The following is a 26338-nucleotide window of genomic DNA, read 5'->3' as shown; positions in this document are numbered from 1 at the left end:
ATAGCTGCGGCGGATTAAGTAGCTGTTGCACTCTGGGACAGGGAGTCCCACCAGGGCAATGCAGGGCAGTAATCAAAGGAAACTGATGGCCCCATCAGAAGAGTATCCCTTTTTCTACATTTGGAAAAAACCAGAAACACAGACTACACAGGCAGGATTACTGATCCCTAAACACGAAAAACCTGAGCTGTAGTTAATTATATTTTTATATCATAGTAGTACCTTTCAACAATTACAAGCAGAAACAGTCTGGACCAATGAAGCCGCAGCAGCCACTTTCTACAAAGGTCTTTGTGAGTAAATAAAGGATGATTTAGCAATGTTCGTGAATCGGCCTATGATTAAACTGTGCTTATAGATCTGACTTTGACAGCAGAGATAGTTTATAGAAGAAAGATGTGGAAAAATGTAGACATTCCTTCAGGAGGTTTCCTCTTCCTCCCCCCTCGAAAGATACTGGTTGCATGGAAGAGCTGATGCAGATTGGAAATGCTAGACAGGCTCTGATATCAGAAGAAAAAGAGATGATGAAAGAATGCACTGTGTTATACTGTGAAGATAATAGTGATTTTGTCTTAATTGCCCGTCGCTTTAGTGAGGTTACCAGCCCTTAACGATAGACCAAAGACGGGTGTTTCATTATATATTGGATCTGTAATTAACAGGGCAGTATGTTTACTACACATCAATTTGACATCTAGAAGTGGACTGTTGTCTTTGTGGTCTCTAACCGATTCAAGAGTGTCTGGTTGTTGCATGGATATCTTAATTCACACAGAAACTAAAGTCTCCTTAGACAAGAAGTAGCAAGAGATAAAGGGCAATAACAGTACACCACTTTCCTCAGGAATAGTTGGCTTAGAAACCTCACCATTGCTGATGACTACTGAAAATGTTCTCGTGGAAGAAATGTATTTTGATCTCATTAATTCTCAGTTGTTTTCTGTGGTGTTAGGCACGTACTTTGCTATAACTGCATAACCTTCACATAAACTGAGAAATATAAAGCAAACTTTGTAGCTCAACAATATTATGGGTAGCCTTGCTTCCCATGTAGGACACTAGATCCTCTCAAAGAACAATTGTTGTCTCTAAACTGATTTTTAACTTTCTGCAACCCGACCAATTTATCTGGACTACTGTGATGTATTAGGTAGGAAGGGAGCTGACCAGTGGCCATCTCTCCAAAACTGTGATTGTGCCATTGGAACAGCACCTGGTGGTGGTGTTCTAAACGTTAGAATTTATGGTTTTAATCTAAAAGAAATATCCGGTATTAACGGAATATTTAGAGGAGATTTTTGCAAAGAGGTGCATATATCATATCTGCTCTCCATCAGTGTCCCCTATCTTTTCATACCCAAATCTGATTGTGTTTATAGACACTGCATTGACTACAGAGAACTAAACACTATTACAACACTATTACAACATAGATTTGCTTCACGCCCTCTCTGATTCCTGTTCTCCTGGATTAGTTAAAAAAGCACATATTTTTTGTTACACGAGAGGAGTAAAACGGAAGACTGCCTTTAATACTGGCTATGGGCATCGTGAGTACCTAGCTATGCCTCATGGTATATGCAAGCATTTTATTATTAAGATTTTTAACACAGTTACATAGGATAGGATAGTTATTTTTAAAGCTGAGTGTGTGCTTGGGGAGACTGGGCTGTAGAACCAGAGGTTTAACTTGAAACATCTGCATGATTTGTTGATATTACCAGCCAGGCCATACAAAACCGGGCCACTAAGTCCATGTCAACCGATGTAAAGGGACGACTGGAGGAGGCTGGGAATGCCCCGCCACGCACCCAAATTGGGACAGATCAGGGCCACGACGTTTAGACCGACAACCGCAGCCGCTCCTCTGCACAATCCCCTAAACCAGCTAAACGAGGACGACAAGAGTGTCCCTAAAACACTCACCACGTAAAAGAGAAGGACCGGGAACACGATGCCTGACAACCGCAGCAGCTCCTCGGCACGACCACCTAGGCCGGGAAAGACGAGGGAAATAGTGTCCCCGACGTAGTGCGCTCGACGTCCGGAGCGGCAAAGAGGCCTGAGCAATGGCGAGGGGGAGAGATATACCCCCTCTCCCTGCCTGCCGCCCCGGACGCGCGTCACCTGGCCCGCCCACATCCAACCGGGCAACGCCTGCCCTGGAGAGGAGTGGCAGAAGACCACATTAAGGGACGGGGGAAGCCCTCCGCGACTAAGGGGCCCGCCCTCCTGATGGCCACCGGGTGGCCTCGGGCAGGCACACAGTCTCACGCCACCTGCCACGCCCTCTAGCACGCAAGCCGCATAGGAGTGGAAAATCGCCCCTGTGGTCTAACACTGCCCAAAAGCGCAACGCGTGCATCAATACACAGCGAGCAGCTGGAAATACATGGCGGTGCCCCGCAAGTCGAATAAATTCAAAATTCAAAAGCACAATACAAATACAATTAACCCCAAATAACAGTAAAACTGAAGGATATGGTACTTATCTCTGCTGTAGCAGGGAACAAAGAGGTCGAAGGGCCAGTGAGGAAGGACTATGTTGGGGCTTTGGGTCTCCTGATTGGACATTTTCAGTCTGTTCTCTGATTCGATGTTGTTGTTTTTTCTCACTACATTTTCCCAAGTGTTCATGAGAAACGTAGTTTGTTTACCTTTAACGTAATGGCTGCCATATGAAATAAAGTGAAGAATGAAGGCATAATCCTCGCCTCTAGTCCTGCCATAGAAACCTTTACACCCAGGAGCTCTTCAAGTTCTTGTAAAGTAGATGATATCCTTCCCCTCTAGTTCCTGTGGTGTAAACATTCTAAATGTCTAGGCTGTGGCCTGATTGTCCTTTGAGTTGTATTCCTAATATGTCTAGGCTGCCGAGGGGAGCTGGAGAATTTTGTAACAAAGCGCTATCCTAATTCATATCAGTAATCCCCCTGCAGCAAGCCCTGGTTTTTTGGAAATGGCAGGATAATAATAGGATACATAACCCAGCATATACACTGGTGTTACACTCCAGGTTTCCTGGAGGATACATATGTCAAAAGTTTCAATAAAATTGTTCCAGTGTGGAAGGGACATTATCTCTTCACCCCTGCCACATTCCACGAAACCATCAAAAGCTTGGATGTATTTTAGAAAGGACGTGATGGCACAGGGTTGGGGACTGTCTGAGGGGCTATTTTTGGGGGCACAGAGGGTGGGGAAATTGGTAAATAGTTCTCCTATGAGGGTGTTGCCTCTTTTTCCTACTGGCCTCCTTTTTGCAACCCATGGCAATACCGATTTCTGGCAGCCTATGCTTCGGGGTAATACTCAAGACTGTAATAAACAGAGCTAAACAAAGCTCTGTAACTGGTCGGATGTTTCGGCTCTGAAGTCATTCGTTTTCAGGTAGTATGGAGTCTTAGCCTGGATGAGTAGCAGAAGGGTGACGGACAGGTGCCAATGGGCTTTGTACCAATTGGTACTTAAAATTGGATATTAGACGTTGCAGGGGGGCAAGACCTAGTGTCCAGAGCAATTAGGTTGTGGACCATCCTCCCATCCGCCAAGCGCAGTTCAACACCGTCTGTGGAGCTATTGGGGAGGGCACATCTTCTGGCCCTCAGAATATCTTCCTTGATCACAGACCTACAGCATCTCACATGGCGGATCAAGTGGATTGATTTATTCCTGAGTGAATCGTCCCCTTCATACCCCTTGTGTAAGACAATTTTGGGCACATGAATCATGTAGATATTGTGGGGAACAGTGGGGGGTGAGCACTCTTGAACCAGTGGTTGCTACCTTGGGGTGTTTCTAACCAGAAGTTCTGTGCAGTGGGTTCTTCCATTATGCTGTGAAGATCCCAAGCCTGCTCACGGTATCTTAGCATGTTTCACTAATGGTTATGTACAAGCAGCCACTTCAGCCTAACTTCTCTAGGTACTTACATATTCAGCTCTGGGGTGGTGGGTGGAAGGAGACCCTGTGGGCACAGGAGATTTATATTTGTCGGATATGTTGCTATTCTACGGGCAATGCCTTTGTTTGTACTCTAGCCCCCACCTCTATAAGATCTCCTATCGTGGCACTAAGAGCTTCAGTTTCCGCTCTTAGGTCACTAATTATCTTATACACGTGCTTCAGAGCCTTTTTAACTTTTTTGGCTTTCGTAAGTGCCACCCTAGCCCCACCATTGGCAGCTTTCCTTTTCCCCGTTCCTAACCCTAAAGCTGGACTCTGGGCAACACCCTACAGCGCAATTCTCACTAAAACACAGAGTAACCAAAGGAAATGTTCCCTATGTGGCTGTTTAGCAATCAAAAACTTGGGCACACACAGTACCTTAAGTGTCCAGAATAAAGTCCTTAGGGCGGAGGTCCAACCCCTTCCGGGTTATGGCGCGTGAGGACGAGCCCGCCCTTGGCCTGGGTGCAGCCAGCGCACATCACGCGCTGTGAGAGGAGAGGCAGTGCAATATGTGTGCTGACCACGCCTTCCCTGTGACAACTGCGGCAGATGAGGTAGCTGTTGCACCCTGGGACTGGGAGTCCCACCATGGCGATGCAGGGCAGTAAAAAAGGAGATTGATAACCCCCACCAACAGAGCATCCTGCGCCACGAGGGGATGGTAGAGCTAAATGTGCGGTGACCACACCTCCCCCGTGATAGCTGCGGCGGATTAAGTAGCTGTTGCACTCTGGGACTGGGAGTCCCACCAGGGCAATGCAGGGCAGTAATCAAAGGAAACTGATGGCCCCATCAGCAGAGTATCCCTTTTTCTACATTTGGAAAAAACCAGAAACACAGACTACACAGGCAGGATTACTGATCCCTAAACACGAAAAACCTGAGCTGTAGTTAATTATATTTTTATATCATAGTAGTACCTTTCAACAATTACAGGCAGAAACAGTCTGGACCAATGAAGCCGCAGCAGCCACTTTCTACAAAGGTCTTTGTGAGTAAATAAAGGATGATTTATCAATGTTCGTGAATCGGCCTATGATTAAACTGTGCTTATAGATCTGACCTTGACAGCAGAGATAGTTTATAGAAGAAAGATGTGGAAAATTGTAGACATTCCTTCAGGAGGTTTCCTCTTCCTCCCCCCTAGAAAGATACTGGTTGCATGGAAGAGCTGATGCAGATTGGAAATGCTAGACAGGCTCTGATATCAGAAGAAAAAGAGATGATGAAAGAATGCACTGTGTTATACTGTGAAGATAATAGTGATTTTGTCTTAATTGCCCGTCGCTTTAGTGAGGTTACCAGCCCTTAACGACAGACCAAAGACGGGTGTTTCATTATATATTGGATCTGTAATTAAAAGGGCAGTATGTTTACTACACATCAATTTGACATCTAGAAGTGGACTGTTGTCTTTGTGGTCTCTAACCGATTCAAGAGTGTCTGGTTGTTGCATGGATATCTTAATTTACACAGAAGTAGCAAGAGCAGGAGATAAAGGGCAATAACAGTACACCACTTTCCTCAGGAATAGTTGGCTTAGAAACCTCACCATTGCTGATGACTACTGAAAATGTTCTCGTGGAAGAAATGTATTTTGATCTCATTAATTCTCAGTTGTTTTCTGTGGTGTTAGGCACGTACTTTGCTATAACTGCATAACCTTCACATAAACTGAGAAATATAAAGCAAACTTTGTAGCTCAACAATATTATGGGTAGCCTTGCTTCCCATGTAGGACACTAGATCCTCTCAAAGAACAATTGTTGTCTCTAAACTGATTTTTAACTTTCTGCAACCCGACCAATTTATCTGGACTACTGTGATGTATTAAGTAGGAAGGGAGCTGACCAGTGGCCATCTCTTCAAAACTGTGATTGTGCCATTGGAACAGTACCTGGTGGTGGTGTTCTAAACGTTAGAATTTATGGTTTTAATCTAAAAGAAATATCCGGTATTAACGGAATATTTAGAGGAGATTTTTGCAAAGAGGTGCATATATCATATCTGCTCTCCATCAGTGTCCCCTATCTTTTCATACCCAAATCTGATTGTGTTTATAGACACTGCATTGACTACAGAGAACTAAACAATATTACAACACTATTACAACATAGATTTGCTTCACGCCCTCTCTGATTCCTGTTCTCCTGGATTAGTTAAAAAAGCACATATTTTTTGTTACACGAGAGGAGTAAAACGGAAGACTGCCTTTAATACTGGCTATGGGCATCGTGAGTACCTAGCTATGCCTCATGGTATATGCAAGCATTTTATTATTAATATTTTTAACACAGTTACATAGGATAGGATAGTTATTTTTAAAGCTGAGTGTGTGCTTGGGGAGACTGGGCTGTAGAACCAGAGGTTTAACTTGAAACACCTGCATGATTTGTTGATATTATCAGCCACTCTTTGAAACATCAAAGACACATGAAGGAAATCCCCTTCCGGTTTCAGAAACATGGTCTACATCCTAAGGCTGAAAAGTCTCAGCCATCTTATTTCTGGCTTCGCCATCTCTGCAAAAAGGATTACTCTGGATGAAAAGAATACTGAAGAAGTGTGTAATTGGGCATCGTCTTCAACAGTAAAGGAAAACCACAGACTCCGGTTTCACTAATTTAATTGATTCAATGCTGGAGTTTCAGAAATCGTGCTCCCATCACCAAATTAACCAAGGATGGTGTAACTTTCCCATGCGGAAAAGACACAAAACAGAGTGCGAGATATTAAAGCTATCATTCACTTAGGCCCAAGTCTTGTCCCAACCAAATCAATTTGGTCCTACACTTACAGAGACTGACACTTCTGCCTTTGCTTTTGTAGAAACTTTATCTCAACAAGATCCTGCTGCTCAAGCAGCACATGCAGTGGCATATATTTCCCAAACCTAGACTAAGTCTGAAAAGAACTAATCTATTCATGATCGTGAATTTCGGACCATCATAGAAGCATTTGCATTGTGGAAGGCTCTCTTCACTCCATAACTCTCTGACCAGAGTATAAAAAAGTAGAGTTCTTAAAGTTGATGGAATGTTCCAATCCTAGCCATGCAAAATGGTAATTACCCTTTACCCGCTTAAACAGCATTATCCCGTATGATCAGGGCATTGTCTTGAGAAGGCAAATACTTTGTCAGGAAAGAGACAAGATGATGACACAGCAGACCCTGCTCCCACCATTTTGACTGCAGTTCCCTACATGGATGAATGTACCTTCTTTTAGAAGATGGTGGTTTGTAATATGGTTTCATAGGGGTGTGATGGCTCCCTGTGACAAATTTTTCATCTAGCAATTCTCTTCACTCTTTATTGAGGCAGTCTCCCTTTTGTATTCTTTTGGTTATCATTGTATTTTGCCAGCTAGCTCCTTATCATGTTCAGCTTTGGTGGTCTCAGTTTCTTCCATTTAAGTTCCGCTTTCTCTTTCTTAAATTCAGATGTGTACACTTGCTCCCACCCTCCTTCGCTTTGCAACTTTATCCCTTGTAAGTAATCCAAGACTCTCCTATGCTTTTTACTTTCTACTTGTTTACTTTCTACGCACCTAAAGTTTGAAACTTGACTTAAGCAGACAATGTTAATTAATGTGATTGAGACTTGCTTTAATGTCACTGTTTATGAATATTTTGTGCTGTTTTACATTTGTTATGTATAGTGCTTTGGACAAAATCACTTTAATAAATACAAATATAAGTAGAATGTAAAACAGTATTACAACACACAGTACTTAAAATGTCCAGGAATACAGTGCAAAAGAGCTTGCAGGTGTATTTGTTGTTTTTTCCAGTTTTTACTTGCCGACTAGGAAAAGCCTATATAAACGTTAAAATTAAAGACCTTATTCATAATAACAACAGTACCCATCATAGAAATTATTTTGTCACAGATTTCTTGCACTGGATTTGAACTCATTGTGAAGATATTGAGAGTTGGGTGGCAGCTGACTATATCGATGCTATGTACCTTCATTAGTAGAACGCCAAAAGAACAATTGATGGACAGAATGCAGAAAATAAGAACATATAAGCTAAAACCAAACAGTGAATCTAGCACAAATGCATACCTGAACAAACAAAGGCCTGGTTGTGACATTTCTCAAAACAATAAGGGTCTAATTTAGAGAATTCGGAGTTGAGCAGTCCCATTCACCATATTTTGAATGTATTGATGTCAATAGCACTTTAAATATGGTCGGCAGGACAGCCACCAGGTTTTTGGATGTCCTACTCCTCCAAACCCTAAATAAAGTCTGATTGAGGGGGCTCTCGAGGCTTGCTGAATTTTTCTTCCCTATTCCTCCCTATCAGTGGCACATACTCAATATAGAATTCAAAGTAATCGAAGACATGTTAGCCCATAGGCTGCATAGACAACAGAATAAAACGGGTGCTGTGTCTTTAAGACCTCCAAGACCACATTGCTCCTATCATGCCCCACAGGTGACAGTTTGGTCAGTTCTTTTTTTCCAACTCCTTCTTTGAGGATCCTGGAGCATTGAGTTTGTCAGTTTTTAACTTGTGTGACCTTCATTCGATGTTTTAGAGTACCATCCTGTTTCTCTGACTACTTTGTTATACTTTTTAGTCAGAAATGCCAGTTTTGTTCAACAAAGGTCCTTTGTGTGGAATAAAATTGCAAAATCTGATCCACACTCTGTCTGCATTATGTGTTTGCCATCATCTCACCAACCAGACAAGTGTTATTACTGTCGGCAGTTTTCCAGAAGGACCCTGTGTAATAGGGAAATAATCAAGCAGCATGCCCTAAAGGAGAGAGGAAAGGTGAGATCTACAAGTGGCCTTGAAGGTTCTCAGCAACCTTTCAAAGAGGCCTCGTCTCAAGTGAGGGTTGAGAATAGGCTCAGAAAGGAAAGAAGAAGACACCGCTCTGCCTCCCCATCAATGGAGAGAAGATCAATGTCAAGAATATCTGTTTGTTCACCGTCAGCATAACGATCGTCGTCGGAAAGGCATCTTCAGCATGCAGCGACGTCGAGGGAGAAATAGTCATTGAGGCTTTCTGCACCAGAACCTTCAACGAAGAAATACTCGACATTAAAACTGCCTACTCTGGCATCAAAGACTGAGGTCCAAAGATCGTCATCGCAAATGGCCACAAGTAAGTCGACGTCGAAGTCTAGACTTGGGTCGGCATCAAGAACATCTCCGCCACTTCACCAGCTGATGTCGACAAACCCTCACCAATGTGTGAACATAGACGTTTAATGTTGAGAGCCCCGGCCCCAACCAGGCATGGGCAGTCAACGTCAGAAACTCCACTGACGCGGGCCATAGAATTTCATAGTCGGAAGCCTTGTCGCCGTCCAGAAACAGACGGTCGGCATCAACAGTTTTACCAATGCCAGGACGAAGGTGCTCAGCTTCTGGAAGGTCTCCACCGGTGAAAAGGCAGCATGCTTCTGGTTCACCCGCACCAAAGTCTCCTTCGATGTCAAGAGAAGTATAAGTGACTGCAATACAGAGATCAGGGTCGGGATCTAGACGGTCGATATCGAGAGGCACATCATCCTCTCCAGAACTCAGGATTGTGCAGATTACTCCGGAGGGATCTCCTAGTCGAGAGCAACGCATGCCACCAGTTAATCTCTCACCTTGCTTGCTACAAAGTGTGAAAGAGTGGAGAGTTCCAGGACAATGTCAAGGTGTGGACTTTTCTCAAACCTACCCACCATCCACAATCTCTGCTGGTGCTCCTCTACCTGCGACAACTGCCACGGGATCTCCTCAAAATTTTCCAAGAAGGCTATGGTCTCCTTCAACAAGAACGTCTCATTCCAGGACAGCTCTCAGACAATCACCTCCTAGATCTAGTCACTCCCACTCGTCCAGATCTCTGAGGCAGAGACACAGGTCGACTTCCTGATCTACAGATATATATCGAGATCGTCTGTTTGTGGCATTTTCACCGACCTGGTACCTGGTCTGCTTGAACCAGCTCTTCAGATCTTTCTTACACCACCGTTGCTAGGGCCTGACCATGATCCTCTCTTTCTGAGGGCTGATCCGTCACCGGACTCATCATAGTGGCAGCGGCTAGGAAGACTCAACCAGGGGCGTCCTCTTCTACAGTAGCACCCGATAAGAGCAGTAAGCAGGTGGGCTCCCTTGGGAAAAGGATGCGCAACACCTCTGCTTCTTATATGAAAGTCGCTAGCACCTCAGCGTTATTTGGAAGGTACAATAGGACACTATGGGACTCCCGGTCTAGGTTCACGGAAAAACTGCCAAAGAAAGATTTACAGGATTTTCAGGAGATTCTCCAGGAGGGTGGATTAGTGGCCAATCAAGTAATCAGCTCAGCAGCTGATGCTTCAGACCTAGCAGCCCAAAGATACTCACATGGCATCTGCGCTAGACGCTCCTCCTGGCTATGGCTCACTGTACTGAAACCAGAGGCTTGGCACAAGATTCTGAACCTGAGCTTTAGTGGACCCTCACTTTTTGGCACTCATGCCCATGATGAAATGGGAGGATGAAATCCGAGCTCGACACCCTGAAGGCAGTGGGCCTGGAAAAGTGCAAGGACTTTAGGCGCATATACCACCCCCATGACCGTCACCAGTATCAGCAGAGGGTTCAAACCCATCACTGGGCTTTGCAACAACAACATCAGTCTAGGTCCCACTGCCATTAGCGTCAGCCAGGACGTGGACGGGGAGCTTCAAGAACATTAGCTTCCTCTGCTAAACAGCCAACAAAACAATCAGCGTTTGCTTTCCCCCCATCACTGTTCCCCACTCCGGTCAGCGCAGTATCACGGCACACCTGGACGAGTGGCACAAAATCACAAAAGACAAGTGGGTGCTCAATATTATGCAGAATAGTTATTCAATTAGATTCAAGTCCCCACCTTCAGCAATTCCACCTCAGAGAACATCGGTCCATCAGAAAGACTTACTTCAGGCGGATGTAACTATTCTGCTGCTAAAAGAAGCCATCAAAAAAGTTCCCTAGTCCCAACAACAGCAGGGAATTTACTCCTGCTAATTCTTGGTGTTAAAAAAGGGTCCAACCCGGGAGTACACACTCATACTCAACTTAAGACTCTTAAACAAGTTCATCCGCAAGGAGAGGTTCAGGATGCTGGCACTGACCTGGACGACTTGTTGCTCAAGAGCTTGTCACCTTGTCTTCTGCAGGAATACCTTCAATCCTGCATTCGAGTGCTAAGTCCTTTGGGTCTTCATGTCAACTACAAAAAGTTTATCTTCTACCCAACCCAAAGGATTCACCACCTGGGTGTGACTCTGGATACAGCAGACGCAAGAGTGTACCTTTTAGAGGAGAGGTTATCCTCAATCACTAACAAGTGTCGCACTCTCCTTCGAACACTTAATCCCAAGGCCAGACCGGTACCCTCTCCACTGGGATCTATGGCGTCCTGCATCTTCATTGTCCAAATTGCCAGGCTGCAAATGCGACCCCTCCAGCAGGCATTAGTAGATCAGTGGTTGCAGGTCTCGGACTGCTGGGAGGACACAGTGACTCTGCCTCAGATGGCCATAGATTCCCTTCATGGTGGATGAAACAACCTCATTTGTTGAAAGCGTTCCCTTTTCATCAGGATCATCCCAGCCAGATGCTCATCACGGACATGTCCCTGCAGGGATGGTGGACCCACTTGGGCCCTCTTCAAGTTCAGTGATTGTGGTAGGATGCGAAGAGGGGGCATCACATCGATATGTTGGAACTAAGGGTCGTACATCTAGTGCTCACGTTTTTCGTCTCTTCCATCCAGACTTCCCGTTAGTTCAGACAGACAATTCCCCAACCATGCATTACCTCAACAAACAGAGAGGAACCAGGTCAAAACTCCTATCGCAAGAGGGCCAAGCCATGTGGAAGTGGCTACTGGCGAGAAAACTGACCATGTCTGCGATCCATCTCCCAGCAACCCTCAATGTTCATACAGACGCCCTCAGTCACATGTACGTCGCACAGTACATTTTCCAATGATGGGGGAGTTCCAAACATCGATCTGTTTGGTGACTCAACAAACGTTAAATGCCACATCCTCACATCTAGGTATCCCCAACCAGGCTTTAGAGGAAATGCGCTTTTGAGCAACTGCTCAGAGACATTGCTCTACGCCTTTCCCCCAAACCGCTCATTCCTCTAGTCTAGTCAACAAAAAGTTCTACAGAGCCAAGTCCAGGAGGAACCTTATTGCACCGGAGTGGCCTCATCAATGGTGGTATCCGGACCTTCTTCATCTGTCCGAGACGCCACTAAGGAGGTTACCTTGCCATTCGGATCTACTCTTCAAATTCGGGGAGAGGGTGTTCCACCCTAACCTCCCCTCTCCGAGCTTGATGGCATAGCTCCTAAGTTCTACCAATATGGACATTTAGGTCTTCCATCAGACTGTATTAACATTCTGAAAGAATAAAGGAGACCGTCTACACGAAAGTCAAACTCTGTGAAATGGAAGCGTTTCTACTTATGGTGCACCAGCAACGGTCATAATCCCATCCTAAGGCAAGAACAGGATATCCTTCCCTACTTATTGTATTTGGTTAAATCTGGTCTTCAGTTTGCCTCTTTAAAAGGTGCACTTAGCAGTCATAACAGCATACCGGAATTCACCCAAGCAAGTTTCCTTCGTGCAGATGCCTGTCATTTAAGACTTCCTTGAAAGGTTGAAGAAGGTCTACCTCCCAATTAGGTCTCCCTCCCCTCTTTGGGAGCTTCATGTAGTCCTTTTCTAAATTGATGGGTCCTCCAGTCGAGCTCATACATAAAGTGTACCTGCAGCACTAGACTTGGGGTTCCGCTTTCTTACTGGCAATTACCTCTGCTTGCAGAGTTAGCGAGATCCAGGCTCTGTGTTCTAAGGAGCCATATCTGATTTATCATTCCAACAGGGTGGACCTGAGAACAGAGTTTTTTACCTAAGGTTATTTCTGATGTTCATATTAATCAGTCAATTACCCCTCCTGCTTTTTACTCAAACCCGTCCACCCCTCCAGAGAGGGCGTTGCATTAGCTTGATCTCAAAATGGTTCTCAAATTTTATCTAGATAAAACCAAGGACATTAGGAAATTGGGCCGTTTATTTATAAATGATGGTCCCATGTGCAGTGGTTTCCTTTCCCTTTAAACAAACTATCTTTAGAGAGATAGTCGCTTGTATTTCCTTCTTTTATCAGTTAGCTAACAAACATCTGCTTGGCAGACCGAAGGCTCCACTACAGCCCTTCTCAGAAATGTACCCATTTCAGAAATCTGTAAAGCTGCCACATGGCGATTGATAAACACCTTTGCTCAACATTATTGCTTAGATTCTGACACTCAGGCGGATGCCTTGTTTAGCCAAGCCTCCTTAAGGAACCTGTTTGGGTAAATCACCCTTGGAGTGTTTTAACTGATCTGGTGTTTGTCTGTAGGAGTATGGGGATGGGCTTTCTATTCTATTCAATGCTTATGACTATTGATGAGTATCCCCTGGAAGAGAAGGATAAGTTACTAACCTGTAATCCTAGTTCTCATCCAGGGGGATACTCATCAAAGTCATTAGCAACTTACCCGACGAATAACATTTATAGTAGCACTCTTATTCCTTACTATCACTACACATTATAATACACTGTAAAAAAGACCTGACCTAACTTCACCTGTGGGGCATGGTGAGAGCAAGGAGGTCTTGAAGACATAGCATCAGTTTGTCTATGCAGCCTATGGGCTAACATGCCTTCCATTAATTTGCCTTTTTCTTTGAAAATAAAGGCTCTGTTTAAATATTGCAAGTGTGCGTGTTCTATGTTACAGAAATGCTATTAGATATATATTTATTTTAAATGAAAAATTCAATGCAATTTTGGCATTTTATCCCTTGGTGTTCTAGGCTTTATATTTGTATGTGTGGATATTCAAATATATGTATGTTTGAGGGTACTTTGTGTTTTTATTCCCTAAATATACATGTAAATATATGTATTTTTTGGTATGCACTGACGTTCCCACACGTGGGCGGGACTATTCAGGGCATATGACTTTGATTAGTATAACCGTGGAAGAGAACTAGGATCACAGGTAAGTGACTTATCTTTCAGGATGTTTCATTTGTAGTGTATTAGTTGAATGCATGCTGTACAACACTTAGGGCCAGATGTATGTAGTGTATGGTCTGCAATTACCAAATAGCTAATTTTTGCGATTCGTTATCTGGTAATTGCAAACACCTATGCACCAATGTGTGTTTAACATATTTTGTGATTCCCAGTGGGTCACAAATAGTCCTACCTCACTGGGAAACGCAAAAATCAGCACTTATTTTTTTGGCAGCCCATTTTTTCCTTAAAGGAAAACCGGATAAATTTCAGAAAGAAAAATGAAACGTTTTCTTTAAATTTTTCAGGAGTATGCCGTGGTCCGTGGGACAATTGCTGGCTGTTAAAAAATGTTTTTAGAAATATTCACAAAGGGGAAGGCATCCCTTGGGGACCCCTTCCCATGTGTGAATGGGTTACCACCTTCTTCAAGTACGTGGTAAAATGCAAATGTGTGCAATTGCATTTTTGTCGCAAAACATTCACTCAACCACTGCGATTCGGTATTAGGAAGGGACATCCTAAACACTCCTCTTTCGCATACGGAATCGCAAATTGGGCCTTTGTACATTGGAAAATACTTTTTTTTTTACTCTCAAACGGCCCAATTCTGCGAATTGGGCTGTTTGCAAACAAACAATACCTTTGCACATCTGGTCCCAGGTGTGTTGATGCGATTGAGGAGGGTGCCTCTGGTTTTTGGGGCTTGTGTTGTCTAGGAGGTTGAAGTCACCCAAGAGGATGGTGTTGGCATGTCGGATGGAGGAGGTGGTGAGGAGATCCGACCATTCATCAATAAAGTCTCGCCTACCTTAACCGCCATCTGTACTTCCACCAGCCAACACTTAACTTCCGATCGGCATTGCGATCACTCGCACACATTCCCCGCATTCAAAGAAGCAGGGCAGGAGGTCGATCAATCTCCTACCTGGTATCAAAGACCTGGAACGCCCTCCTTCTGGACATCAGAACAGCCACCTTACTCGCAACATTCCGCAAGACACTAAAGACCAGGCTCGTCGTCTAATGCCCCAGACCCTCCGTACCCTCTCAGCGCATAGAGACCCTCACAAGTGATTAGCTTGCTCTATACAAATCTCTTTTACATTACATTACATTACAAGTCCTTGTTGAACCTGGGAGGCTTATAGAGAAGATGGAATGTGGCAATCTGATCTGCAGATGGGGGGTGGGGGGGGGGGGTAGTGGTATGAAATGAGTTGCACTTGCTTGCTTATCTAGGGAGTAGTACATGGGGGTGTAAGACTGTAGACTTTTTTTTTTCTCAACAAGTTTTTTTTAAATTTATTATTTTCAATAGCGCATAGGACATACATCATTTAAGTATACATTGCAATGACACTGCGCAAAGTGTATCAAAAAACAACATAACCCCTTCCTGTAATAAGATACATTAACCATCAGGTACGTCATTGTGATCCAAAAACAACACACATGTCTACATCCCGGTCCCACTTCCCAACATACTTGCATTGTCCAGTTGTATTACGGCTCTGGCTGGCACCCTTCTAGAATCAAACTACCCCTCTCCCTGTTCACTCTGAGCCACTAAATACTCCTGTAGGGGAGCCAAAATGTCTTTAGGTCGTGAGTCCATCGGCAGTTCCTCAGCGTATAGTTCCAGCTGTTCACAGCAATATATCATGTCTTTTATCCGCTTAGGAGTGCTCGGGCGCAGGTGACTATCCCATGTGAACAGAACCCTCCTCTTTGCCAACAACAACGCTACCCGTACAAAATGTCCCACTGTAGCTTTTAGTCCAGGCACGTACCCCAATAAACACTCCAATGGCATGCAGTCAATCATCTTGCCAGTCATTGTGTATATAAGAGAAACAGCCTTCTCCCAGTATTGGTGCACCAGTTTGCACTGCCAGGCAAGGTGAAGGAAATCAGCCCCTCCCTGCCCACATCATTTACAGCAGTCCGAATCTCCTAGCCCCATATTGTGTAACTTCTTGGGAGTGTGGTATACCTGATGAAGGAACTTCACATGAATAACTCGAAGGTTACTATTAGACGTCAGTCTCCCTGTTAACTTGCATATCTGTTCCCATATTTCTTCCTTAATCGGGGGGGGGGGGGCTAGTACAGTGTTCCAGCGTCCCATACTTTTGTCCCCCTTGCGAACCGTCTCCTCCTGCACCGCCCTATACAACCTAGTCAGCAGCTTCTTTCTCGATGCAGCTACTATGACCAACTGCAGCGCCTTCAACGCTAACGGCTCATCTAGGATGCTAGTGTAATGATCTTGTATAGCCCTACGGAGTCTGTAACAGGTGTACTTAAAAAGTGGCATAGGATTTTGTATGTAGTCCAAGTCTTTACCCGTGATATATTTCCCATCAATATACAAATCACTCATGTGTGCAAGACCCGCCTCCCTGAGGGCTGTAATCGGGCCTCGCTCCCCAGCCACTGAAAAAGCATTGTGTCCTTCAATAGGAAATGCTGGAGCATATAGGGGTAGCTTATGGGCCCGCCTCTCAATCTCTTGCCACGCTAAAATAGTGACGTCTATCGTGTTTATCTCCGACTTGGGCGTCTGTCTATTGGTGTGGGTGATAATACTTTTCAGTTGCAAGGGATATGCGTCCACCTCCTCCACAGCCAAATGCGGGCCTAAGTCGTGAGGTCTAAACCAGAAGTACGCATACTGAACCTGCCCGCATAAGTAGTACACGTAGAGATCCAGAGCATTAAATCCCCCCGTCTCAAATGGCAATGTCAGTGTGGACCATCCTTGGTTGCTTCGTCCCCCACACCAATCTCAGCAATTGGGTCTGCACTGTTTTAAAAAAATGTTTAGTCAGACTGATACGGATATTACAGAACAAATATAGAAACTTGGGAAGGATAATCATTTTTATCACCGCTATACGGTCTGCCAGCGAGAGTGGCAGGCTAACCCAGCGATCGATCTGCTGCACCAGCTCGGTATATGCCTGACCATAGTTTTCCCTGATTATGATTTCAGGGTCCCAGTGTATCTACTCTCCTAGATATTTGACTAGTTCTTCTGACCATATTAATCGATATTCCACCTGTGGTGATACCGCGGCGGGCGTGAGGGGAAGCAGAACAGATTTCTCCCAATTTATTTACAAACCTGAAAAGATTCCAAATTTAATGTATTCACGGACTGCCGGGGATAGATAGTTCTGTGGTTCGCGAACGTATAGGACCATATTGTCCGCATATAAGGAAATTCCAACTGGCCAATTGTTAAAGGTCAAAGCAGCCGTTCTATGAGATTGCCAGATTTTGCATGCCAGTGGTTCCAAAACAATAGGGAAAAGAAAAGGGCAGAGGACAGCCTGCCTAGTACCACACTCTATGCTAAACGGTTCTGATGTGAGTCCTCCCACCCTGACTCTCGCGGAAGCGTCGGTGTAAAGGACCTGAATCCAACGAACGAAAATAGGGGGGAATCCCATCCTATTAAGGATGTGCATCATATACTTCCACTCTATAGAGTTGAATGCCTTGGCTATATCTAAAAGAACTGCCACGGCCGGCAACTCCGGATTGAGCACGTGCAACATGGCAAATATCTTACGAAGATTCCGCGAGGTAGAGCACTTCCGGGATAAATCCGGATTGATCCGGTAGCACGAGAAGTGGCATCAAGGGTTGTAATTTAGTAGCTAGAATCTTCGCCAATATCTTCGCGTCCAAATTGATAAGGGAGAGCGTGGGAGGCTTATCTTTTTTTAACAGGTGATAATTAAGGCCTGTCTCAAGGATGGTGGGAGATTTCTAATATATGTGGCGTAAGGAGATCAGCGTACGCCTTATAAAATTCTGCCGTCAGGCCATCCGGCCCCGGTGTCTTCTGATTGGGCAATGAGAGAATGGCCTCTTTAACATCCTCCTCGTCAATGGGTAGACTTAGATACTTTCTATGGACGTCCGAAAGCCAAGCACAGGCCGTATGGTCCAAGTATTTATTCATTGCAGACTGGGACATACCTCCCCGGGACGTATATATCGACTCATAAAATGATTGAAATTGTCATACAATACTGCATTGGGAGTGATGGTCCACACCAGCTTTATTGACTATATGATCAATCGGGGGAGGGGGGTTATCCATCCTGTCCCGTAGTCTATGAGCCAAAACCCTGCCCGGTCTGCCACTTTCGCCATATGCTCTAGCCACAAATCGTTTAGATAGATATTTTATTTCCATAGACGCTAACGAGTTCTACTCCTCTATGTATTCGTTAATGCGGGCCAGCGTCTCGGTGGAGAGTGTATTGGGATTCCAATGCCTCCGGTTGCTCTTCCAACCGCAGTAATTGTCCCCTGAGGTCACGGAGAATTCCCCCAGAGGTGCTTATGCACACCCCCCTGATCGTCACCTTAAAGGCTTCCCATTGGGTTGCGTGACTGTCGACTGTGCCCGTATTCAATTCAAAGTACTGTATAATAGCATTCATAATTGTCTCAGCATAAACCGGGTCTAGCAGTGAGTCAGCACGAAAGCGCCAGGTGAAGGGTTGGTGCGGGTTGGGGGGTATAGCTACTGTAAGAACAATGGGGTTATGATCTGATAGGGTTCTCGGTAGTGTGTAAACCCTCTCTATCAATCCATTAGCCTCCCTATTTAGTATCCAGTTATCTAGCCAAGACCAGATATTGAATGCGGGTTTTATGTGTGTACCTTCCAGAACCCCTTCATCACGCAGCCGCCAGGCATCCACCAGGCCCATCTCTTCCATAAAATCCTGTATGCACTGCGCAACTTTAATCGTACGCACCCCAGTAGGCTTAGATTTATCTACGTGTGGATTAAGATGTGTGTTGAGGTCTCCCCCACATATAAGCGCAGCCTCCGGCCAAGTGTGCAGTATGTTAAACAGTTTCAAGAAAGACGTTGTGTCATCTACCGCCTGACCGTATATGTTTACTATTGTTACCAAAGCCATCCCCATCTCCCCATGCACCATAGCCCAAAGGCCCTCAGTGTCAATGCAGGTCTAAATAGGCTTGAACGGGACTCCTCTCTTGATAAGGATAAGGTCCCCCCTCGCATAAGTGGAATAAGATGAAGCCAGGCGATAATATGCCCTTCTACTTTCCACAGAACCCTCTGTGTGTTTACTCAGGTGGGTCTCTTGTAGAAGAGCAATTTGAACTTTGTGCCACCTGTGCCAGCATTTGTCTTGTCTTCTTGGGTGTGTTAAGGCCTCGGACATTCCAAGTAATGCAGGTGTACAGTTCACCTGTCATCTATAACCAAGTGTAGGACAGTTAGTGCAGCAAACTATTCTGAAGCACGGATGCATGTGTGAGACCCAGAACTGCATGTTGTTGTACCTCCAATCACAATATCTTGGATATAGGAAGAATAAACAACCCCCTCCCCCCACCTACTTCAGCATCCCCAAAGTGCCAAAGACATGATCCACCCGCAACGCCCAACCCAACGAAAACAGTAGAATACATCGCAACTGGTGGGGAATGCCAATCGGGGGACGTGGCGGCCAAGTCCACTCCCAGCTCTAAGAGGGAGGGGTCCGCCAAACAAAATGTTACGCAGCCCACTACTAAGGCCAACCTCTAGAAAATCTAGGAAACAACTTTGTGAGGGACCACAGGCCGAGTAGTCCCGTCTTGTTGCACCGGGCGATTGAGCAGAGTTCAGCCACCCGACCCCACAATTCTTTGAGCACATAATACCTTTCTATTTAGCAGAGTTGGCTATGGCAATCTGATTCTCCTGGGTACATGAGTTACCTAGGTAACAATATCGACACCGCAATGAGTGTACAAACCATCCAAACAATATATCCTGAGAACTTGAGCACACATTAGCACAGGGCCCATGCCCCCTTACTGTTCATTCATCAATGTCAGACGTGTGATCCGGCGATTTCCGTCAACGCCGCAGGGATCTGGCATGTTCCATCACTTGCTTGGGATTCGTGAAGTTTTTGCCACTGTCTGCCTCACCAATGCGCAACCTCGCCGGGTAGAGCATGGCATAAGGGGATTTGTTCCTTAAGCAGCAACTTCTTGACATTTTGAAACTCCTTCCGAGCCGCCTGCACATTCGCTGTGAAATCCAGGTAGAACAATAGAACATTGTTCTGATAAGTTATTGTGCCCTTTTGTCGAGTTATTCGCAAAACAGTGTCTCGGTCTCTGAAATTCTGCAATCGAGCAATTATGGGACGCGGTGGAGCACCAGGAGGAGGGCGCACCGCTGAGGATCGATGGGCCCGCTCTACAGCAAACATAGGTGACAGTTCATCAGTCCCACAAATTTCTCGCAGCATCGTCTCCATATAGTCCTCGAGGTGCTCCACATTTGTAGATTCTGGAAGGCCTAAGACGCGTATGTTGTTGCGCCTTGATCTCACTTCAATATCCTCATTCTTTGCTTGTATGACTGCAAGCAGTTTCGTGATGTCTGAAGTCTTCTCTGCTACCTGTTGTAGCCCGTCCTCCGTGTCCGTAATGCTTTGTTCCGCTTCGCCGATACGCGCTGCTTGTTTATCAGGTTTCGAGGAGAAATGGTCCATTCTTCCATTGAGGGCCTCTATCTTCCCTTCTATGGCTTGGAGACTTGCCTGGATGGCAGCTAGCGATTTCTCCAGCGCCGTGGGGCCTTGTGAAGCCGACTCCAGCTCCGAGTCGGAGGCCGCATTTTGGGTAGATTTGCTGACCTTGCGTAGCTCGAAGGTGAGGCGCGGTTGATTCTGTTCTGGCTTTCCCATACTGCTCGCCGTCCACAACAAGGTTCAGTGCCTTGAGGCCAGACAATGCCGCACGTTGCACCCAACAGATTCACCCTTATAGCCCGTCCCACCGGGGTAGGAATAGAGCAAAGCAGGCGCCGACCTTGTTTCCCCCTTCAACAGTTCTGTAGTACCAGCAGTCTCAGTGAACCTGTGCCGTGGGATTGCAGGCAGGATATGCGGGCACCTCAATCGGGGCAATTCTATTGTGCAATGTAGGTACTTGCTCGATCAGTCCAATCTCTGCAGCCACATGCACCTCAAGGCCACTCCAGCTGGCTCCCAAGAGGCAGACGAGTTACACACACCGCAGCTCTCAGGGAGTGACACCGGTAGATAAGCACAGGGGGGGGGGGGCACAGCAAGCGGGACCCATGGTGAGAGGCTGGCACAATCGCCTCACACTGGCGAAATGCGCTACCGTGTACCAGACAAGGAGCCGCAGGTGATCAATCCTCCCCAGCCGGTCCGGATTGGAGACCCGCCAAATCACTCCGCGTAGCTATCACCAGCAACAGACACCTCATGCAGGCAGTTCCGTTATTAAAGATTTCGTTTGCTCTGTCCTCCGTCAAAGTATAGGATCAGATGCCGGCAATAGGAAAGTCGGCGATGTGCCGTATCAAGGGGTGTTAGCTCCAGCGTGATTATTAGTCATACGGCCTAGGCATGGCCTGGTCTGCGAGCGAGCGCCGGCCTCTTGCATGTCTCAGCAGCCCAGCGCACCCAGCCGGTCCACAGCTCACCCAGATCAAGTGTCAATGCTGCTTCGCTTTGCCACTTAGCTTATTTCGAGGCACCGCTGTAATCCGTGCAGTCTCCGCCGTGCCTCGATCAACCCCACAAACCTCCGATCCGTGATCCTGGGCAGATAAAGAGCACGGAGAGAGGGGCTCCCTCGCTCACTCCACCGCCATGTCCACCAGGTTCGCTCGCCACTCCCTATGTCAATCTCTCCTCAGAGCTCCCACTGTCACCAAAAAACACTGCATGCGGTGGGTTGCGGTGTTAGCAACCCGGTCCCACTAGGTAGAACAACGGATGGCTCAGTAGAGGCAGGATAGGTGAAGGATATCAAACGGCGGACTGGCAGAGCAACACAACAATGCGGCCATCTTGCTGATCGCCAGGCCATGCCCCTCCAAGACTTTAGACTTTTAGTTAGGGTGGGTGACAACTCACCTCAAGGAATAATGACAACCATTTTGATAATAAATTAACCTGAGCTTAACTGCCTCATAGCTGTGGCACAGTTCAGACAAGCTTAAATTAAAGTAGTGTATATAGTATTATGCAGTACCAAAACAGTAATAAAGTCAAAAGGTAAAACAATAAAAATGCCACGCCAAATTAGAAAAATAGAGTAAAATATAATAAACACCCACACAATAAACAAAATGACACCGAAATGACAGAAATCCAATAAGGGGAACCAGAGTTAGGATTTTTAAAATGTTTTAAGTAGTATTAGCACCAAAAATCCAATGATAATGATGAACACCAATCATAGTCAATAATTGTGGTACAGATCGCAATTTGAGGCTACTGCAATGGAGAGGGGGTCGGATACACCTACCATGTTAGTCCTTTTGACATAGTCCTTTAAGTCCCAGTCTACCACAGTTGTATAATTCTAAAACATTCCCGGGACCTTAGGGGAGGCACTTAGAGACTCACAGGGTGTTAGGCCGAGGCCAACAGTAGGGTCCTAGGCAGAGGTCAACAGCAAAGTCCAGTACTTCCGTTGACTTATAGTTTGTATCCTTGTAGCTTGAACAAGATGTCAACCGCATGTCCCTTCAAGTCCACTTCTTTGTCCTGTGTACAATAGAGAGCATGTCCTTAGGTCACTGATAGTAGGTCTAGTAAGTGTTCTGTAGTTAATGCCTGGTTGTGCCGCATTAATGCCTGTCTCTACATAGTGGGTGAAAAGTATTCTTGGGCATGTCCAAACTAATGGAGTAAAAGTCCCTGGGGTAAACACTACCTAGTTTGGGAATTTTTGAGATGGCAAAAGACCACACAACTCTGAGGCTAGGGTGTATACTGTGGTAATCCCAGTGTTCACCCACATCTAACACTAAAAACCAGTTTGTACCCACAATAAACCCAGGTAGGACAAAAGCAGAGTCCTTCAGCCACCAGACAGTAGATCCGTAAGAAATGTCTTGACATTATTTTCTCTTCCCCTTTCAAGTGGGCCTTCAGAGTTATTTGTAAACTCAGAGACACACGTCTGTTAGAGCAAAAAGCAGAGCCCTTCAGTAACCAGACAGTGGATCTACACAAACTGTCATGGCATCCTGTTCTTTCCTCTTTCAAGTGTGCCCCTAGTGTTACGTGTGAACCCAGCAGACGTGTCAAGCAGTATTTGACACTCAAGGATTTGACATTATAGTGTCAAAAAGGATGCCCACAACCCCTACCCTTCTGCTGAGCTCCAACAAGTGTGCCCTGCTCATTGAAGTTGACCTGTCAATTACAGTGACCTGTTGTGTAGCTCCTGAGAGTCATTTCAGACCTTGGTCAGGCCAGATACACATTAGCCTCCAGGAGCTTTAGGCAGGGAGAAAGTAACTTTCTAAAAGTTACTTTACCCTAATATTTATTAAAAATCCATCCGTTTTTACCATTGAATTTGATTTTCAATAACTATTAAAAGTAGTTGTTTAATTTTGTTTTCCATCTGGTCTCTTTCCCGAGATACAATATCTGTTTCTGATGTGGCTTCCCCATGTTTCTTTGTGGGCCAATCAGCTTTCCTATAGTACAAATTGCTTTTGGATGCTAGTCACTGTGAGCACATGTTAACATTACATTTGTACATGTCCTACTTTTAAATAACATGCACTGTGCCTTGTTGGCTACAATTCTTACATAGGGGTGACTTATCCATATTTAGGTTTAACTCTTTTTATTTGAAATCTGCGCCTGGAAGGCAAAGCATTCAGCGTAGACAGTACCACATCAACAGCAATAATATACATGAGAAGGGCAAGGATAGGGCATGAGGAAATCAGTATAACAGTCCAGTACCCATCAGATTCGTTGCTGCGTTGATCTACAAGGAGGAGTGCATCGTGCCAGCCCGGTGGAACGCCCCTTCCCCCCCCCCCAACTTCCCCAGCCCCCCTCCCCGCACCTCCCCGTCCAGTGCTCGAGTCGTTCTCCTCCTGTGTCGCCTCGTCAGGCCTCAGTTCCCCCAGTGTTAGGCCTCGCCCTCTGGTCCCGTGAGTCGTAACAAGCGGAGATACCGTGGGCATGTAAGTTCTCTAAATTCGGTGACCAGTAAAGTTCGGAATGGTTGCCAAAGCTCGTCAAATTGATCTTTATCTCCGGCTAGTGTAAGGGACATCTTCTCCATCCCCAACACCCCCCATAGTCGATGAAGCCAACCTGTAGTGGAGGGGATTGTAGCAGTGCGCCAGTGTGTCAGGATGTTTTGGATCGCTGAGCCTAGGGCGATAGCCATTTGGCGTCCTCTTCGGGAGCGTAGGGGGTATGTTAATGGGTTAGGGAGCCCAAGTATGATGTAGGCAGGAAAGCGGGGCAGCTCAGTGTTGAAATGTGTATCTACGTCGTCAATCACTTGCGTCCAGTATGGTTGTATCAGGGGGCATTCCCACAAGATGTGCAGTAATGTGCCCAAGTGTCCACAACCCCTCCAGCAATTCTTGTCTTTGCTGTGGTCCATTTCACTTACGCGTTCTGGTGTGTAGTACCAGTATGTGGTCACCTTAGTCAGGGTCTCAGTAAGTCCTGAGTGGTATGCCGAGTGTCGTGCTCTGTAGGATATTTGGCTCCATTCTTTGTGGCTCAGGGTCCTACCTAGTTCCCTCTCCCAACGTTCCCTTCCTGGATTGTAAAGATGGGTTGATTGTGGTTGGAGGAATTTGTAAAGGTCAGATATGAGTTTGGTGTCTGAAGTGCGAGTCAGTAGCCATCTCTCATATGGCCGGAAGTGTCGATCGGCTGTCTCCCTCACCTGTGGCTGTAGAGCCCAATGGCGAACCTGAAGGTATCGCATGCGTTCCGTTTCGGGGAAGTTGAATTCTTGTCGGAAGAGGGGGAAGGGGAAGGGGAGCATGCCATCTGAGCCATAGATGTGACAGAGGCAGCGGCATCCCGCTGACCGCCAGTGGGTGTAAGCCCCTCTGGCCATACCCGGAGTGAAATCTGGGTTGTCGACCAGGGGTGTAAGCGGTGAGGGAAAGGTAGTGAGATCGTGTGTCGTGTTAGTGGCATCCCACGCTTGCAGCGGGACCCGTGTGACGAATGACGCGTAGAGATTAACCGGCCGGGCTGCTTTACTAAGGAATGGGATTTCCTGAAGTGGACGTCCCGCTATTGCTTGATCCTGGAATAACCAGGGTTTTTCGGACTCCCACCTGCTCTATTCAACCAAATAGCGTAGTTGCGCCGCCTGGAAATACTTGCGTAGGTCCACTATTCCTAACCCCCCCCTCCTCAGGGGCAAGCGTGGTCAAGGCCTTACGCATCCTCGGCTTCCGGCCCTGCCAAATAAAGCGGGCAAGATCAGCCTGCGTTTGCCGGAGCCATCCCACGGGTGGCTAGAGTGGTAATGCCCGGAAGAGATACAGGATTTGGGGTAAAATCGTCATTTTGACCGCCGCAATTCTGCCCAGCCACGAGAGGGGAAGGCTTTTCCAGCGGCCCAGTTCGTTGCGCACTTTCTGTTGGAGCGTGGCGTAATTAACCGCTGTCATCGCAGGGAGTGTGGAGGTCAGCTGGATCCCTAGGTAGGGCTCCGCATCAATCAATCAATCAATCAGGAGTTTGTTAAAGCGCGACTACTCACCCGTAAGGGTCTCAAGGCGCTAGGGGTGGGGGGGGTTGGGGGGGTGCAGGTTCCATTCCATCAAGGAGGGGGTCTGTCGAAGAGCCAGGTTTTGAGGTTTCTTGCGAAGATGGGGAGCGATGTTGTCTGTCTGAGGTGGAGCGGAAGGGCGTTCCATGCTTTGGCCGCGAGGAAGGAGAAGGAGCGGCCTCCCGATCTGGTCTTTCTGGTGCGGGGGACCACAGCGTAGGAAAGCTGGGCTGATCGTAGGGTCCTTTGGGGTGCGTGGAATTTGAGTCGGCTGTTCAGGTATGCTGGTCCGGTGCCGTGGAGGGCCTTGTGTGCGTGGGTGAGCATCTTAAAGGTGATTCTCGCCTCAACGGGAAGCCAGTGGAGTGTGCGCAGGTGCTAGGAGATGTGGCAGTGTTTTGGCAGGTTGAGAACCAGTCTTGCGGCAGCGTTCTGGATGTTCTGTAGCTTGCGGATGAGGTTTTTGTTTATTCCGGCGTAGAGTGCGTTGCCGTAGTCGAGTCTGCTGGTGACCAGGGCGTGAGTGACTGTCTTTCGGTGTTCGAGGGGGATCCATTTGAAGGTCTTACGAAGGAGGCGGAGGGTGTGGAAGCAGGAAGATGAGACAGAGTTGATCTGGCGGTCCATTTTGAGCTCGGAGTCCAGGATGATTCCCAGGTTGCGTGCGTGGTCTGTGGGAGTTGGCGGGTTTCCGAGGGCGGTGGGCCACCAGGTG

General features: G+C 46.4%; 1 protein-coding gene across 4 annotated transcripts in view; it reads left to right on the top strand.

Moving 5' to 3' along the window:
- LOC144767519 (outer dynein arm-docking complex subunit 1-like) overlaps positions 1-26338 on the top strand; it is a 650935-nt gene that overhangs the window by 332495 nt on the left and 292102 nt on the right. Inside the window, exon 3 of one of the 4 annotated variants that reach the window (XM_078650938.1) lies at positions 7397-7444. The exons of the other annotated variants lie outside the window; for them this stretch is intronic. Within the exon in view, the coding sequence (XP_078507064.1) occupies positions 7397-7444 (48 nt within the window). The remainder of the gene's footprint in view (positions 1-7396; positions 7445-26338) is intronic. 4 annotated transcript variants of the gene reach the window in all.

This window comes from Lissotriton helveticus, chromosome 7 (genome assembly GCF_964261635.1).
Source record: "Lissotriton helveticus chromosome 7, aLisHel1.1, whole genome shotgun sequence".
Taxonomy (NCBI): Eukaryota; Metazoa; Chordata; class Amphibia; order Caudata; family Salamandridae; genus Lissotriton; species Lissotriton helveticus.
Note: the sequence above shows the minus strand (reverse complement) of the source record. Positions and strands in the feature narration are given on the sequence as shown.